Below are 18,356 nucleotides of genomic sequence, written 5' to 3'. Positions count from 1 at the left end.
CCCGGGGGAAACAGTGCCTCTAAAAATCACCCCAGGGGAAATAAACTGCAGAGGGCCAAATGATCATATCGAAGAAACCAGTACATGGAAAAGATGGTCACTGTACCTGTACCTCACTGTACTTGTGCATATGTCAATAAGCATGACGGGCCCTACGATGTTCACAAACACTGGAGACCCTGCCCTGGGGACAAATGAAGGATGTTTGCTCAACCTTCTTCCTTTATTGAAAATTATGGTGGTATGGTATTCAATGTTCCGGCCCTTTGGCATCACACTGACGATGGATGAGTGAAGGGCCGTGGCGAAGGTGTCCCCAATGTCAGTCTTTACTGCCTCTTGCTAACCCAGGATACATTTTAAAACTCGGTCCACACCTACGTGTACATCACGGTGCTGAATCCATTTTAATTCCTCTTTAATCTGCTTCATGGCACTGCGGAATGTTGCTGAAAGTCAAGAGACCTGATGCTCCGTGGATTGTGGAGCCGGAGAGCGCGAGAGGGAGCGAGCGAGGGAGCGACCAACCGCCCACCGCTCAAGCACCGCCTTTGTTCGTCTCCGCTCGAGCTCGAGCCAGCCCAGCCTCCATCAGGGAGGGCGGGCGGGCGCTCCGGGGCGGGAACGCGTAAACACGGTCCACGCATGCGCCCACACCGCCCGCCGCCTGTCGGGGCGTGTAGTTCCCACCATCCATTCGTCGCGTTACTGGGAAATGTCAGCTCCAGCTCGCGGACTACAATTCCTGTCGGACCCTGCGCACCAAGCGTTCCATCCCCCGCCATCCCCAGCCCCGGAGCCAATCGAGTGAGCGGCAAGTGGTCGGCGCTGCTGGTGCTGTGGCTGGATTCGCAGCGCCGCCTCCCACTTCCATTTCCGTCAATCAAGAGGAACCTGATTATTCCGTCCTACGCAAACAGCCATTCGTGGAAAGAAAGGGCCAGCCCTGCCTTGTTCTGCCTACATTTTGTACTGGCCTTATTTTTTTTCCTCCCTTCTTAAGCAATGCAGAATGAGTGGTACGTAGCCCTCCCTCTATCCCTCCCTCCTTTAAAAAAAACAAGAGGGAAAAGTCAATTTACCTTGGTGACAAGCTTTCTGCTAATTGATCAGCTTGACAACAAGAATCTACAGTAGTGAGTTGACTGAGCCAACCCTCTTTTGGGTGTTACTTTGTATCCACTGGGTCGGGTTTCAAACCACGTTTCTGGTTTTTTCCCCTCCCCTCCCGGGGAATTAATGGGTGATTGAAGCAACTACGCGAAAGTAGGGTATATCATAAAAATGAATTATTTTGTTATGATTATTTGTATTTTTTCCGTTCACAGATCAAAAGGAGGAAAGTATGGCCACCCTAACTGAAGGAGGGAAACCTGGTGAATATTTGCAAATCAAAACATCAGGCTCACAGGTACGAAAACAAATTTCTAATCAAGGCTTGAATAATGCGTATCTAACATTTTATTTTATGTGTTTAGATTTAAAATAAATATTTCTGCAACCAACTGCTAGCTGTTGAACTAATTTTGCTAACCACTTGTCTATGTTGCATTTGTAAGTGAAGCCATTTTCTTGCAGATCTGTGCACCTACTTCCTGATTTAAACAAACTCGAAATTGCAGTTTCATATTATGTTTTCTTATTTAAATACTAGTGTTTTAATCGTTAATCGCTCTGTACTTCCTGAGTGAAGCCCCTTTTTGTGTTAATGTAAATTCACACCCACTCTTTCCTCTCTAAACCCGCCCACTGTGCATATGTGGGTAGGACACCCAGCCGTCTCCTCTGGCCCTGCTCGCCGCGACTTGCAGCAAGATCGGTTCCCCAGGCCCTGCTGACGGTGCAGCTGCCTCCAACACCCTGCAAGGCGGACAGTTACTAATCGACCAGAGCTCCGGTGCGGTGCAGCAGCAGCAGCAGCAACTGGAAATTGTGACGGCCCAGCTTAGTGGAAACGGCTGGCAGATAATCGCCGCCGGCCCCGCAACAACTAAAGAGAGCGTTGCACAACACCAAGGGACGTCTGCCAGCAGTAGCTGCAGCAACACAATTACCGCCTCCGCCGCCACCACCACCAACGGCAATGTTACAAGTGTCCAAGACAGCTCGGGTTTACCCATCAAAGCCAGGCCCATCGTCTCAGCAGCGGGACAGTACAATGTGGTGCCAGTGCAGTCATTACCAAATACTACCATGGTGGTCAACGCAGCAGCCACTGCCGGCGGCTCTTCCAACAGCATCCAGTATCAAATCATACCGCAACTGCAGACTGTGGACGGGCAGCAAATTCAGATCAGCTCGGCCAATCTGCAGCAGGATTTGCATGGGCAGATCCAGATCTTTACCACCGGCCATGGCCAGACGGCTCTCATCGGCCAACAGACCAGGACCACCTCTGCAAGCACAGCCTCGCCCAGCACTGTATTTTCTCAGTCGTCTGCCAGCGTCCCCATCCAGATCCGACCGGGGCTCTCCATTCCGCTGCAGCTGCAAGGAATTAACATTTCCGGGACTCAGTCCCAGATGGTCGCCACTTTGCCAATTAATATTGGAGGCGGTGTGACCCTGGCCGTGCCTATAAACAGTCTGGCGGCAGCGAGTGGAGGAGGAACCATCCAGTTTGTCCAGCCTTTCGATGGCGGGGTCTCGAATGGGAATCAAATGATTTCCACGCCCATTTCCACCGCCTCTTTGAGCAGCATGCCCGAATCTCCTTCGTCGTCTCCTCCTTCTTCGTCCACTTCGACCTGCGTTACCACCGCCTCCCCATCGCTGTCCTGTGTGACTTCACTGGCAAACTCTTCCGAGACTGCCCAGGCTATCTTCCGTACCACATCAAGTTCGGAGAACATCGAAGACGACCCATCATCAGCTGCGACTGAAGGCGAAGGTACAAATCTTTCTCAGTCCAATGGGTTGCAGAATATGCCGGAACATGGTCAGTTTCATCAAGTGCAGTTGGCTGTGGGACAGCAGGTGCCAATTCAGCAACAACATTCGTCTCAGATCCAGCAGCAGATTATTCAGACAATCCCACAACATGCTCTGCAGGCCATCCAAAGTGCTACTGTTCCAGGACAAACTATTCAAAATGCTCAGTTATCAACAATGCAGAATCCAACTCAGGTGATCATCAGGGCACCAAGTTTGACACCATCTGGTCAAATAAACTGGCAAACCATTCAATTACAAAACATCCAGAACCTTTCAGGTGTACAGATTCAAAATGCTCAGCAGCTTGCTGTAACCCCTGTGTCTTCAAGTAATTCTGGCGGAACTACTATTGCCCAAATTACCCCTGTTACTGTTACTGGCGGTACCATTAATTTAAGTGCTGCCCAGCTTGCATCTGTTCCCAACCTTCAGACAGTCAACATTGGGAGTTTGAGTTCGGGTGGAGTCCAGGTGCAAGGCATACCAGTGGCCATCGCCAATCTAGCAGGTATGATTATTCTTTGAAATTATTCCTTTATAATTTACTTTTGAAGTAAAATCACAACATACACATATTTACATTATGTACCATTGGAAATTTGCAACAAAAAAAAAAACATGCTCTGGCATTCAGGAGGAATTCATTTTTAAACTTCTGTTGGTACAGGAAGCAAAAGCAACATTTTTTAAATAAATGAATTGTCATTTATTTAGTACTTGCAACGTTCTTTAGTGGCAGATTTGTTTCCATATTATAAAGACTGAAATACAAATCAAGATTAAAATAAACCCTGTTTAAATATTGTAGGAGTTTATAGTGGCATAAAAAGAGAATTGAATTAATTGTATTACTTTACTAGATTTTTTTGGTCTCAGTTCTGAATAGCCTGTTCCTTTATTTTGAAACTATGACTGGTTCTTGATATACTAATCGTAAGCAGCCTGATAAAGTTGACGAAGCATTGAAGAATGTTGAGTATTTCAATTATATAATCTTGCATTCTTCTAAACTCAAGAACAGATACCCACTCTAATTAATCTTTCTTCAGAAGACAAACTTGCCTTCCAGAACCTAAAATTAACAGGGTGTGGTAATACTCAGCAGACCTGGTAGCACTGAATGAGAGAGAAGTACAGAGTTAATGTGATCTTTCATCAAACGTTAGGAAACTGTTGTGTTTTAAGTTAGAAAAGAGGGTAGGATGGAGAGAATAAGAGTAAATGGATGACACACAATGGTGTCAACTGGGAGGATAGGGTGGAGATTAGTAAATGGCAGCCAATCTGCCTGGAAGAGGTGTAGTAAATAAAGAGTGAAATTAAGTTGTCAGATATAAAGAACGGTTCCTAAAAGAATAATCTAAAGAGAATTTTGGGAACCTCAGCAAGTCAGTTAGCATTTAAGAATGAGACAGACTAATATTACAAGCCGGTATTAGAGTTGGCCAGTTCTTTATAGGACTTTAGTTTGGCGGCATTTGGAGTATTGTATGCAGTTATGGTCGCCCCGTCACAGAAAGAATATGGAAGCTTGGGAAAGGGTGCAGAGGTTTATCTGAATGATGCTTGGATTAGAGGGTATTAGCTACAAGAAGGGGTTGGAAAGACCTGGAATGTTTTCTCTGGAATGCTGGATATTGAGGGGAGATCTGACGGTATAAAATTATGAGAGGCATAGATAAGGTAGACAGAATGTTTTACCAGAATGGAGCTATCAAATATTAGAGGGCATAGCTTGAAGGTGAGTGGTGCAAAGTTTTTTAAAGGAGATGTGTGGGGCAGGTATTTTTATTGAGGGTGGCATATGCCTGGAGAACGTTGCTGGGGGAGGTGGTAAAAGCAGATATACAATAGCGGCATTTAAGATCCTTTTGGATAGGGAAATGGGTATGCAGGGAATGGCAACATAGATTATGTGCAGGCAGATAAGAATTGGTCTTGGCATCATGTATTGTGGGGCAAAGGGCTGGGTTGTACTATGCACTACTTAATACTACTATGAATCTGACTGCATTTTTCTAAGAAGTAACTAAAAAGATTGATGATGGCAAAGCCGTAGATGTCTAAACAGACTTCAACAAGGCACTTGATAAGGTTCCGTATGGTAAACTGTTCTGGAAAGTCAGATCGCAGGGATCCAGGGAGAGCTAGCCAAAGCATTGGCTTTGTGGAAGGAAGCAGAGGATGCTGGTGGAGGGCTGTTTTTTTTGGACTGGTGGCACTGAGGCTGTTTGTAGTTTATATCAACAATTTGGATGAGAATGTACAAGACTTGATTAGTAAATTTGCAGATGACAATAGTGGATTGTATGGTAGATAGCAAGGATGGTTATCAAAAATTACAGCAGGATCTTGATCAGCTGGGAAAGTGCTGTGGAACGATTAATGGAGTTTAATGCCGATATATGCGATACCTGCCAGAAGAGGTAGTTGAGTCAAGTATTGGAACCACATTTTAAAGACATTTGCATAGGTGCATGGATAGGAGAGGTTTAGAGAGATATGGGCCAAACAAGGCCAGGTGACACAAGCATAGATGGGCATCTTGGTTGTCACAGGCTATTTGTTCGAAACACTAAGGGGCAGAAAACGCTGGTGGGTGTTGTGTACAGGCCACCTAACAGTAGTATTGAAGTTGGAGATGGTATCAAACAGGAAATTAGAAATGCGTGCGACAAAGGCAAAACAGTTATAATGGGTGACTTCAATCTACATATAGATTGGGTGAATCAAATTGGCAGGGGTGCTGAGGAAGAGGATTTCTTGGAATGTATGCGGGATAGTTATCTAAATCAACATGTAGAGGAACCAACGAGAGAGCAGGCTATTTTAGACTGGGTATTGAGTAATGAGGAAGGGTTAGTTAGCAATCTTGTTGTACGTGCCCCCTTGGGCAAGAGTGACCATAATATGGTTGAGTTCTTCATTAGGATGGAGAGTGACATTGTTAATTCAGAAACAATGGTTCTGAACTTAAAGAAAGGTAACTTTGAGGGTATGAGACGTGAATTGGCCAAGATTGACTGGCAATTAATTCTAAAAGGGTTGACGGTGGATATGCAATGGAAGACATTTAAAGGCTGCATGGATGAACTACAAAAATTGTTCATACCAGTTTGGCAAAAGAATAAATCAGGGAAGATAGTACATCCATGGATAACAAGGGAAATCGGGGATAGTATCAAAGCGAAGGATGATGCGTACAAATTAGCCAGAAAAAGCAGCATACCGGAGGACTGGGAGAAATTCAAAGACAAGCAGAGGAGGACAAAGAGCTTAATTAGGAAAGGGAAAATAGATTATGAAAGAAAACTGGCAGGGAACATAAAAACTGACTGCAAAGGTTTTTATAGATATGTGAAAAGAAAGAGATTAGTTAAAACAAATGTAGGTCCCTTGCAGTCAGAAACAGGTGAGTTGATCATGGGGAACAAGGATATGGCGGACCAATTGAATAACTACTTTGGTTCCGTCTTCACTAAGCAAGACATAAATAATTTGCCGGAAATAGCAGGGGACCGTGGGTCAAAGGAGTTGGAAGAATTGAGTGAAATCCAGGTTAGCCGGGAAGTGGTGTTGGGTAAATTGAATGGATTAAAGGCCGATAAATCCCCAGGGCCAGATAGGCTGCATCCCAGAGTACTTAAGGAAGTAGCTCCAGAAATAGTGGATGCATTAGTAATAATCTTTCAAAACTCTTTAGATTCTGGAGTAGTTCCTGAAGATTGGCGGGTAGCAAACGTAACCCCACTTTTTAAGAAGGGAGGGAGAGAGAAAAAAGGGGAATTACAGACCAGTTAGTCTAACATCGGTAGTGGGGAAACTGCTAGAGTCAGTTATTAAAGATGGGATAGCAGCACATTTGGAAAGTGGTGAAATCATTGGACAAAGTCAGCATGGATTTACGAAAGGTAAATCATGTCTGACGAATCTTATAGAATTTTTCGAGGATGTAACTAGTAGCGTGGATAGGGGAAAACCAGTGGATGTGGTGTATCTGGACTTCCAGAAGGCTTTCGACAAGGTCCCACATAAGAGATTAGTATACAAACTTAAAGCACAAGGCATTGGGGGTTCAGTATTGTTGTGGATAGAGAACTGGCTGGCAAACAGGAAGCAAAGAGTAGGAGTAAACGGGTCCTTTTCACAATGGCAGGCAGTGACTAGTGGGGTACCGCAAGGCTCAGTGCTGGGACTCCAGCTATTTACAATATATATTAATGATCTGGATGAGGGAATTGAAGGCGATATCTCCAAGTTTGCGGATGACACTAAGCTGGGGGGCAGTGTTAGCTGTGAGGAGGATGCTAGGAGACTGCAAGGTGACTTGGATAGGCTGGGTGAGTGGGCAAATGTTTGGCAGATGCAGTATAATGTGGATAAATGTGAGGTTATCCATTTTGGTGGCAAAAACGAGAAAGCAGACTATTATCCAAATGGTGGCCGATTGGGAAAGGGGGAGATGCAGCGAGACCTGGGTGTCATGGTACACCAGTCATTGAAGGTAGGCATGCAGGTGCAGCAGGCAGTAAAGAAAGCGAATGGTATGTTAGCTTTCATTGCAGAAGGATTTGAGTATAGGAGCAGGGAGGTTCTACTGCAGTTGTACAGGGTCTTGGTGAGACCACACCTGAAGTATTGCGTACAGTTTTGGTCTCCAAATCTGAGGAAGGACATTATTGCCATAGAGGGAGTGCAGAGACGGTTCACCAGACTGATTCCTGGGATGTCAGGACTGTCTTATGAAGATAGACTGGATAGACTTGGTTTATACGCTCTAGAATTTAGGAGATTGAGAGGGGATCTTGTAGAAACTTACAAAATTCTTAAGGGGTTGGACAGGCTAGATGCAGGAAGATTGTTCCCGATGTTGGGGAAGTCCAGGACAAGGGGTCACAGCTTAAGGATAAGGGGGAAATCCTTTAAAACCGAGATGAGAAGAACTTTTTTTCACACAGAGAGTGGTGAATCTCTGGAACTCTCTGCCACAGAGGGTAGTTGAGGCCAGTTCATTGGCTATATTTAAGAGGGAGTTAGATGTGGCCCTTGTGGCTAAGGGGATTAGGGGGTATGGAGAGAAGGCAGGTACGGGATACTGAGTTGGATGATCAGCCATGATCATATTGAATGGCGGTGCAGGCTCGAAGGGCCGAATGGCCTACTCCTGCACCTAATTTCTATGTCTATGTTTCTATGTTCCAAATGGCCTGTTTCCATTATGTATGACTCTATGCCTAAAAGCACAAATATTACAATGTGGTCATGTGGGATCTCTGGAGAACCTTTAAATTGGTGTTAAAAGTAAGAGGGGGATAATCCTCCATTTGATCTTAAGGAAATTTTAAGTATAATAATAATACATTTTATTTATGGGCACCTTTCACGAGGCTCAAGGACACCTTACAAAAATTTAGCAGGTAGAGGAAAAACATGTAAGGGGAATTAAATAAATAGTAGAGACATGACTTTTGCACAAAGTAAAGACAGAATTCAATACAAAACACAATATGAGGCAATTAATGCACAGATGAAAAGGGAGGGGGACGTGGGGCTAAGGATAGGCAGAGGTGAAGAGATGGGTCTTGAGGCGGGACTGGAAGATGGTGAGGGACAAGGAATTGTGGATCAGTTGGGGGAGGGAGTTCCAGAGCCTGGGAGCTGCCCTGGAGAAAGCTTTGTCCCCAAAACTGCGGAGGTTGGACTTGTGGATGGAGAGGAGACCGGCTGCTGTGGATCTGAGGGACCGTGAGGGTTGGTAGGGGGAGAGGAGGTCGGTGAGATATGGGGGGGGGGGGGGGGGCAGATGGGGGAGGGCTTTGTAGGTGAGGATCAGGATTTTGTAGTTGATCCGATGGGAGATGGGAAGCCGGTGGAGTTGTTTGAGGATGGGAGTGATGTGATGCCAGGATTTGGTGTGGGTGATGAGTCGGGCGTTCTGGACCAGTTGGAGTCGGTTGATGTAGGTGGAGCTGACGCCAAGGAGAAGTGAGTTGCAGTAGTCCAGTCGGGAGGAGATGAAGGCATGGATGAATGAAAGAAGGAGGTTTTAATGACATGGCGGATGTGAGGCTCAAGGGAGAGGGTGGAATCAAAGATCATGCCAAGGTTGCGGGCCTGTGGAGATGGGGAGACAGTGGTGCCGTCGATGGTGAGAGTGGGGTTATTGATTTTGCTGAGTGTGGCTTTGGAGCCTATGAGGAGGAATTCTGTCTTATCGCTGTTGAGTTTGAGGAAATTATGTTGCATCCAGGTTTTTATAGATGACAAACAGGATATGGGAGAGGGGGGGGGTTGTGGGGGGATTTGGTGCCGAGGTAGATCTAGGTGTCATCAGCGTAACAGTGGAAGTCCAGGTTGAAGTGGCGGTGTATCTGACCAAGGGGGAGGATGTAGATGATGAAGAGGAGGGGGCCGAGTACGGAGCCTTGGGGAACGCCTTGAGTGACTGGCTGTAGCAGAGGTGTGGTTGTGGAGAGAGATGAAGTGGGATCTGTTGGAAAGGTAGGAACGGAGCCAGCTGAGTGCAGAGCCTTCAATGCCGAGGTCTTTGAGTCTGGTGAGCAGGATGTTATGGTTCACTGTATCGAAGGCTGCGCTCAGGTCGGGGAGGATGAGAATGTTGAGGGAACCAAGCAGAGGGGTCAGCAGAGGTGAGGAGGTCGTTGAGGACTTTGAGGAGAGCAGTTTCTGTGCTATGGAGGGGGCGAAAGCCAGATTGGAGGGGTTCAAGTAGGTTATACGCAAGGAGGTGGGAATGAAGTTGCGACGCAACGATACGCTCCAGGGTTTTTGAAAGAAAGGGGAGGTTTGAGATTGGGCGGTAGTTAATGAGAGAGGAGGGATCAAGACCAGGTTTCTTTAAGATTGGGGTAACAGCAGCAGTTTTGAAAGCGGAGTATGACAGTACATGAGCGTTTTGGAGGTAGCAAATCTAATTAGATGTTCAGCATGGTTATGGGAAAAGATAGACCAGGAATAAAAAATCTAAAGGAGTAGAGATAGTTTAACAAGATTATGATATGATTTTATTTTTAAAATGAGTTGAAATGACTGTTGAAAAGTGTTGACAGAGATTAGTGAAGATTCAGTCCCCAGGAGAGAAAAGGAAGAATTTCCAAACCAGTTGTCATTTGCATATGTGATTTAATTGAGTGGAGATGCGAGCATGTGTTTAATGGCGATTCTGTTGTTCATGATGGCGGAAACAATGTTGTACAGCAGGTAAGTAACCACAGATATGTTCTGACCAATGCAGGGGAAACAGCTTGACCAAAATTATGAATTGGATTGAGAGAGAGGTTTGTTTACCCAACCCACCCCGTAGGGATTGGCACAGAAGGGGGATATGGGTGGAGAACAATTGGAGGAAGTGAAGCATTTTATAGATTATTTTACATTGTTTTATTTCTATAACTTCTCTAACTGATCATGAAATATAGCTCTTTTCCTAATGAAACACTTCATAGCACCAAATCCAGGACTGTTTTATTTGCAGGACCACATGCACACTGATCAAGAAAGTAATGCACACTTCAAGAATTTCTCCTCTTTGCACTTAAATACAGCCTGGGGCATTAGTAATATAGAATTAATAATGACTTGGATTATCGCATCATTGGGTTTTGTATTTGCCAATTGGAAGCTTTTATTTCACATTCAGCGATATAATGCCTCCTAATGTTCCAGATTTGTAAGTGTTAGTAGTTCGTTAAGTACATCCTTCAGCTGGTTTAGAATTGCGTCTGGATTAGAACCGTAATTTGGGAAATTAATTTCTTCATTGGTGATTCATTTCTGATATTGGCAGCAGATGTATGCTTACCAAAAAAAAGGCACAAAGTGCTCTAGTAATTCAACGGGTCAGGCAGCATCTCTGGAGAACATGGATAGGTGACGTTTTGGGTTGAGGCCCTTCTACAGACTGATTATAATCAGGAGAGCAAGCTGTTTGGAGCCTGACAAAGCCTGGTAAGTGATAAATGGATACAGGTGAGGGTTTCTATTGATTGTCAGATGGTTGGACAATGGGTGGAGATGAAAAGACCAATGGTAGTGAGATAAGAATAGAAGAGGCATGAAATGTCTTTTGCCTTATAAAATGTGTAGGAAAGAACTGCAGATGCTGGTTTTAATCGAAGGTAGGAACAAAATGCTGGAGTAACTCAGCAGGACAGGCAGCATCTCTGGAATGAAGGAATGGATGACATTTTGAGTCGAGACCCTTCCTGAAAGGACACCCATTCCTTCTCTCCAGAGATGCTACCTGTCCTGCTGTGTTACTCCAGCATTTTGTGTCTACTTTCACTTTATAAATGCAGTTACTGGGTATAATGATGGGTTGGGGCTAAACTATCTTGGAAATCCCTAAATGAAAGCATCTACAGTTTTTCTAATTGTGCTCGAGTTCTCCATTGCAGCAACAGCTGATGGCTACAGTGCTTTTGAGTTGGGATGTGTAGAACATCAAATCAATTGGACTCTGCCTTTTTATTACATTTTTGTTTTTTATGATCTGGGTGTTTGTCACGGTCTCTTGCTCGTCCCCATTTGCCTTCAAGAAGGTGGTGGTAAGCTGCTGCCTTGAACCACTTCAGTGCTGCTGGTAAAGATATTTCCACCCTATGATGGATAGTGAGTTTCAGGATCTAGAACCACTAGAAATTGGAAACATGTTTTTCTATAGAGATGCTGTGCAAGTTTGGGGAAAAAATACCTGCAGATGATTGTGTTCCCATGTGTCTGAAGACATTGTCTTCTTTGATGGTAGAGGTCACGGGTTTGGAATTTGCTGTTGGAGTGCCTGGAAGAGCACTGAGTCATCAGCTGGGGGAAGATGATGGGTAGCCTATGAATATTTAGAGTGATGGATAGTATCCCAAATAAGTGGGCTGATTTGTTCTGATAATATTGATTATTTTGCTAAGCCTCGACTGATCTAGGCAAATGGACAGTACTCCACTCTTGTTTTGTCACTTATACGTACTAGAGGAAGTTTGGGGTATTACTCGCCAATGGATCCTCTGCCTCTGACTTGCTCTTGTAACAATATTATTTATGTCTTCAGTTGAGCTTCAGGCCAATGATCAGTGCCAGGATTTTGACTGTAATGTTAATGCTGTTGGATATTTTGTTTGTGAATGAAGATGCTCTTGGGTGCGTCATCTCCTGCCATTTGCTGTTTAATTGTGCACCACCATTAATGAGTAGATGTGAAAGGATTGCAGATCTTGGATCTATTGGTTGTGGGATTACAAGCTATTTCTTGGATTTAGCATACATGAACTGTGTTGTAGGTTGATGCCTTATTTTAAGATCCATTGGAGCAGCGCCTGGCATGTTCTTGTGGACAATAGGTGCAGGAGTAGACCATTTGACCCTTCGAGCCAGCACCGCCATTCAATGTGATCATGACTGATCAACCACAATCAGTACCCCGTTCCTGTCCATATCCTTTCACTCCGCTATCTTTACGAGCTCTATCTCTCTCTTGAAAGCATCCAGAGAACCGGCCTCCACCGCCCTGAGGCAGAGAATTCCCCAGACACACAACTCTGTGTGGAATGAGTATTTCCTCATCTACGTTCTAAAGGGCTTGCCCCTTATTCTTAAACAATGGCCCCTGGTTCTGGACTCCCCAACATCGGGAACACGTTTCCTGTCTTTAGCGTGTCCAAACCCTTAATAATCTTATATGTTTCAATAAGATATCCTCTCATCCTTCTAAATTGCAGAGTATACAAGCCCAGCTGCTCCATTCTATCAACATATGTCAGTCCCGCTATCCCGGGAATTAAACTTGTGAACCTACGCTGCACTCCCTCAATAGCAAGCATGTCCTTCCTCAAATTGGAGACAAAACAGCACACAATACTCTAGGTGTGGTCTCACTAGGACCCTGTACAACTGCAGAAGGACCTATTTGCTCCTATACTCAACTCTTGTTATGAAGGCCAACATGCCATTCGCTTTCTTCACTACCTGCATGCTTACTTTCAGTGACTGATGAACAAGGCCCCCAGATCCTTTTTTACTTCCCTTTTTCTCAAATTGACACCATTAGATAATAATCTGCCTTCCATTTTTGCCACCAAAGTGGATAACTTCACATTTATCCACACTAAACTGCATCTGCCATGCATCCGCCCTCTCACTCAAGTCACCCTGCATCCTCATAGCATCCTCCTCACAGTTCACACTGCCACCCAACTTTGTGTCATCTGCAAATTTGCTAATGTTACTTTTAATCCCTTCATCTAAATCATTAATATATATATTGTAAATAGCTGCGGTCCCAGCACCGAGCCTTGCGGTACCCCACTAGTCACTGCCTGCCATTCTGAATGTGTCCTGTTAATCCCTACTCTGTTTCCTGTCTGCCAACCAATTTTCTGTCCATGTCAGCACCAATACCATGTGCTCTAATTTTGCCCACTAATCTCCTATGTGGGACCTTATCAAATGCTTTCTGAGAATCCAGGTACACTACATCCACTGGCTCTCCCTTGTCCATTTTCCTAGTTACATCCTCAAAATTCCAGAAGATTAGTCAAGCATGATTTCCCCTTCATAAATCTATCCTGACTCGGACCGATCCTGTTACTGCTATCCAAATGTGCCGCTATTTCATCTTTTATAATTGACTACAGCATCTTCCCCACCTCTGATTTCAGGCTAACTGGTCTATAATTCCTTGTTTTCTCTCTCTCCTGCCTTTCTTAAAAAGTGGGATACCATTAGCTACCCTCTAATCCACAGAAACTGATCCTGAATCTATAGAATATTGGAAATTGATCACCAATGTGTCCACAATTTCTAGAGCCACTTCCTTAAATACCCTGGGATGCAGACCACCAGGCCCTGGGGATTTATCAGCCTTCAGTCCCATCAGTCTACCCAGCACCATTTCCTGCCGAATGTGAATTTCTTTCAGTTCCTCTGTCATCCTAGATCCTCTGGCCATTAGTACATCATGAAAATTGTTTGTGTCCTCCTTAGTAAAGGTGGATCCAAAGTACGTGTTCAACTAGCCTGCCATTTCATTGTTCCCCATAATAAATACGTCCTTTTCAGTCTTCAATGGTCCAATTTTGGTCTTAACTATTTTTTTTCCTTTTCACATACCTAAAGCTTTTGCTATCCTCCTTTATATTCTTGGCTAGCTTGCCTTCGTACCTCATCTTTTCTCCCCGGATTGCCTTTTTAGTTATCTTCTGTTGCTCTTTAAAAGTTACCCAATCCTCTGGCTTCCTGCTCATCTTTGCTATGTTGTACTTTTTCTCTTTTATTTTTATACTGTCCCTGACTTCCCTTGTCACCCAAGGTCGCCTCTTACTCCCCTTGGAATCTTTCTTACTCTTTGGAATGAACTGATCCTGCACCTTCTGTATTATTCCCAGAAATACCTGCCATTGTTGTTCCACTGTCATCCCTGCTAGGGTATCTTTCCAATCAACTTTGGCTAGCTCATCCCTTGTGGCTCCATAGTCCCCTTTGTTTAATGGTAATATTGACACCTCTGATTTACCCTTCTCCCTCTCCAATTGTAGATTAAAACATCATTATGGTCACTGCCTCCTAAAGGCTCCTTTACCTCGAGTTCCCTTATCAAATCCAGTTCATTACACAAAACTAAATCCAAAATTGCCTTCTTCCTGGTAGGCTCCAGTACAAGCTGCTCTAAGAATCCATCTTGGGGTCCAGTACTAACCCGATTTTCCCAGTCTACCTGCATGTTGAAATCTCCCATAACAACCGTAGCATTACCTTTACATGTCAATTTTAACTCTCGATTCAACTTGCCCCCAATATCCAGGCTACTGTTTGGGGACCTGTAGATAACTCCCATTAGGGTATATTTACCGTTACAATTTCTCAGTTCTATCCATAGTGATTCCACATCTCCTGATTCTATGCCACTATTTGCAAGGGACTGAATTTCTTCCTCGCCAATAGAGCTACCCCACCCCCTCTGCCCACCTGACTTCTTTTTTAATAGGACGTATAACCTTGAATATTCAGTTTCCAGCCCTGGTCCTCTTGCAATCTTGTCTCTGTAATTCCCACACATAATACTTGCCAATTTCTAAGCTATAGTGCTGGGTGACTCCATTTTACGAGGTGCAGACAGGAGATTCGGCGGCGGCGGGCGAGACTCGCGGATGGTCTGTTGCCTCCCTGGTGCCAGGGTTCAAGCTCCTCAAGCTCATCTACTTTATTTCTTATACTTCGCGCATTCATTTATGACACTTTTGACCTCAGTATTCACCTCCCCTCTTACTATTGGCCGTGACCTTACTTTCTTATCCCTTCTCAAACTTTCCTTCCCATTAATTTGGGAGTATTTTGTAACTTTTCCTGCACTCACTTCCCTAACTCCATCTTTATCCTCCCAATTTGTCAATCTATCTCTTCCCCCCCCCCCCCACCACACATTATTTAGTTAAAAGCCAAACGTGTAGCACTAGCAGACCTGCCTGCTAGAACGTTGATTCCCCTCTAGTTAAGGTGTAACCCGTCCCCTTTGTACAGGTCACCCCTACCCCTGTAGAGATCCCAGTGGTCTATAAAGCTAAATCCCTGCCACACATTCAGATCCCCTATCTCCCTGTTCCAGCCCTCACTAGCACAAGGTACTGGAAGCAATCCAGCGGTAACCACCCTAGAAGTCCTGCTTTTCAGTCTTCTTCCTAACTCTCTAAACTCGCGTTGCAGAACCTCCTTCCTCTTCTTCCCGTTGTCGTTTGTGTCCACGTGCACAACTACTGCTGGTTGTTCACCTTCCCTCTCGAGGATGTTCTGAATTTGGTTTGTGAGATCTTGAACCCTGGCACCAGGGAGGCAACAGACAATCCGCAAGTCTTGCCTGCCGCCACAGAATCTCCTGTCCAACAGCTAGGACAATGGAGTCACCCACCACTATAGCTTTCCCCACGTCGGTCTCGCCAGTCAAGTCTCATCGCTAGGATTGGAGCCATTGACTTATCTGCTGCTCGGTCGTCTGCCCCGACAACTCCCAAAAGGGTGTACCTGGTTCCATTTGGCACAGCCACCGGGGTCTCCTGCACTCCGCGTTTACTCCTCTTTCTCACAGTCACCCACCTTCGCTCTTCCTGTATCCTTGGCATGACAACATCACTGTAGGTTTTTATCCAGGAAACTCATTTTCCCGGATGGCCCTGAGGTCATCCAGCTGCTTCATTCAGGAGCTGCACCTGGACATAATTTCTGCTGGTGTAGTTTCCAGAAGCACAGCAGTGTCCCTATCTTCCCATATCCTGCAGGAAACACACTGCTCCAACATGCCTGCCATCTCTTCCGAAGATAAAAGTTATAATTTCAAACAAGAGTAGCCTCCTTGCAGAAGACTCTTGAGCCAAAAACTCGCGCTTTTCTCACAAGGCATTTCCCTCGACATGACCGCTCCGTTAGAGCAACCTTGCTTATATTAGCTAATTAATTGCCTAATTTGCCAATTTACCAATTTGCAAATTAAATTACTCAGCCAATCCCTGAACTCCATCACCTGTTGCTGACCTCTCAGCCTTTCCCTCCGACTTACTGACTTCCAGCCAATCCTAGCTCTCACTGCTTCTGGCTGTTCCTTCTCTCCTACCTTCACGGAAAGTGCTTGATAACATCCAAATAAGCATCCAAATATTTCTGATGACATCCAAATAAGCTGTTACCCTCCTTTGAGCTGCCAAATCTTTTACAAGCCTACTCCGTTTAGCATAATTTTAATGCTTAAAAATTCAGTGCAAGGAGAAACTTTGTCTGTACCGGACTGTGTGGTGGTTCCTCCTAATAACGCAGTCGTGGAAAGAAGCATTTCCCACAGGGAGATTGGAAAGGATGAGGTCGTGAGTTAACCCATCATTAGTTTCAAGGTTTCAAGGTCAGTTTATTGTCACATGTCCCAATTAAGGTAAAGCGAAACTCGATTACCATACAGCCATACTTAAATTTAAAAAAGCGAAAAGACACACAATTACATAAAAGTTAACATAAATATCCACCACATCAGATTCCCCACATTCCTCACTGTGAAGGAAGGCAATAAAGTCTAATCTTCTTCCCTCGTTATTCTCCTGCGGTCGGGGGGTCAAATCATCTGCAGTCGGGGCGATCTAAGCTCCTGCGTCAGGGCGGTCGAAGCTCCTGTGGCTTGGAGCTCCGGAAGCCGGTCCATAATCAAGGACCGTGAGCTCTACGATGTTAAAGTCCGCAGGCTCCCACAGTTGGAGCTTCAAAGTCGACCCCCGACAGGGATCACAAGCTCCATGATGTTAAGTCCACATGTGCCCGTGGTTGGAGCTACCAAAGTCGGCCTCCAGCAGAGGGCGGCAGCTCCTCAATGTGAGGCTGCAGTATGGATGGAGATACGATATGGGAAAAAAACCATACTGTAGAACAACAACCGAAGGATGGGACGAGACAGACTGTTGGCAAGGCGGCCATGGTGGGCACCACCCGGAGGTGAATTAGTTGATTCACTATCTGCTGTAAATGCAATCAGACATCGATATTCTGGTCTTGTACCACTCTTGTTGGAGGACAACCAGAGTACACCCTGTGCTCTTACTCTCAACACTGCTTCCAATTTTTGCTGTGTTGGCAGTACAGGTGCACAACCTTTTATCCGAAGATCCAAATAACGAAAACCTCCGAATAGCGACATTTTTTCGGTCCTTGAATAAAGGTCCTTGAAAACGTTCACCGAGGGCGGCCCGCAGAGGTGACAGCGGAACCTCCGGTCGGTCCTCGAAGAAAGAGGAACTAAATCCCCATTCATAAAAGAGAAGGTGAGGGTATATTGCGCGGGAGGGTTAATAATTGACAATATACTGCTACCTGCCAGCTGAGTTAAAAAGTTCCCACGGTAGACTCGCGATACACAAAGTATCGTGAGTCTTGCGTGGGAACTTTTTAACTCAGCGTGCAGGCAGCAGTAGATTGTCGCTCCCTTCAGTTTCTCCCCACCTACACCCCTCTGCTTCCCGGCCATGTGTGTGACCCCTTCCCTCCCCTCTCCAGCTCCCCGCTCATTGCACCGGTGCGGGGGCTTTGTACTGTCTTCACGTCGCGATGCTAGCAGCACAGTGCCAGTCACCGGAGACGTCGGGACCAACGGAACACCGACCCCCAGGCCCACTGCAAGCACGGAGATCCCAGATCAGCAACTCCAGCCCAGCCCCGTTCCAACTCCAGAGGAACACGCTCCCCGTATGGGCAGAAGCTGATGTCTTGTTCTTGGGGTCGCGCAGCTCGGGCTGTGGGCGAACTGCCACTTGTCGCCGTAGCGGCCCATCGGGGAGCGGATTCCTCTGGAGTTGGAGGGGGAGGGGGGTATTGTGCTGTTTGATCGCCCCCTACTATTCCAGGGACAGGGAGACAGGACGTTCACCGAGGGCGGCCCGCAGAGG

General features: G+C 45.5%; 1 protein-coding gene across 2 annotated transcripts in view; it reads left to right on the top strand.

The window, feature by feature from the left end:
* The first annotated feature begins 775 nt into the window (after nucleotides 1-775).
* The window catches only part of sp4 (sp4 transcription factor), a 76,377-nt gene continuing 58,796 nt past the window's right edge, over nucleotides 776-18,356 (top strand). The window contains exons 1-3 of one of the 2 annotated variants that reach the window (XM_055661415.1): nucleotides 776-1,019; nucleotides 1,329-1,411; nucleotides 1,768-3,442. In XM_055661415.1, the coding sequence (XP_055517390.1) occupies nucleotides 1,013-1,019; nucleotides 1,329-1,411; nucleotides 1,768-3,442 (1,765 nt within the window). In that variant the 5' untranslated portion in view covers nucleotides 776-1,012. Of the gene's footprint in view, nucleotides 1,020-1,095; nucleotides 1,137-1,328; nucleotides 1,412-1,767; nucleotides 3,443-18,356 lie in introns of those variants that run through there. The other variant, XM_055661423.1, reaches the window with a different exon arrangement.

Source organism: Leucoraja erinacea, chromosome 2 (assembly GCF_028641065.1).
Source record: "Leucoraja erinacea ecotype New England chromosome 2, Leri_hhj_1, whole genome shotgun sequence".
Classification (NCBI taxonomy): domain Eukaryota; kingdom Metazoa; phylum Chordata; class Chondrichthyes; order Rajiformes; family Rajidae; genus Leucoraja; species Leucoraja erinaceus.
The sequence above is the reverse complement of the archived record's forward strand: the minus strand, read 5'-3'. Positions and strand labels throughout refer to the sequence as shown.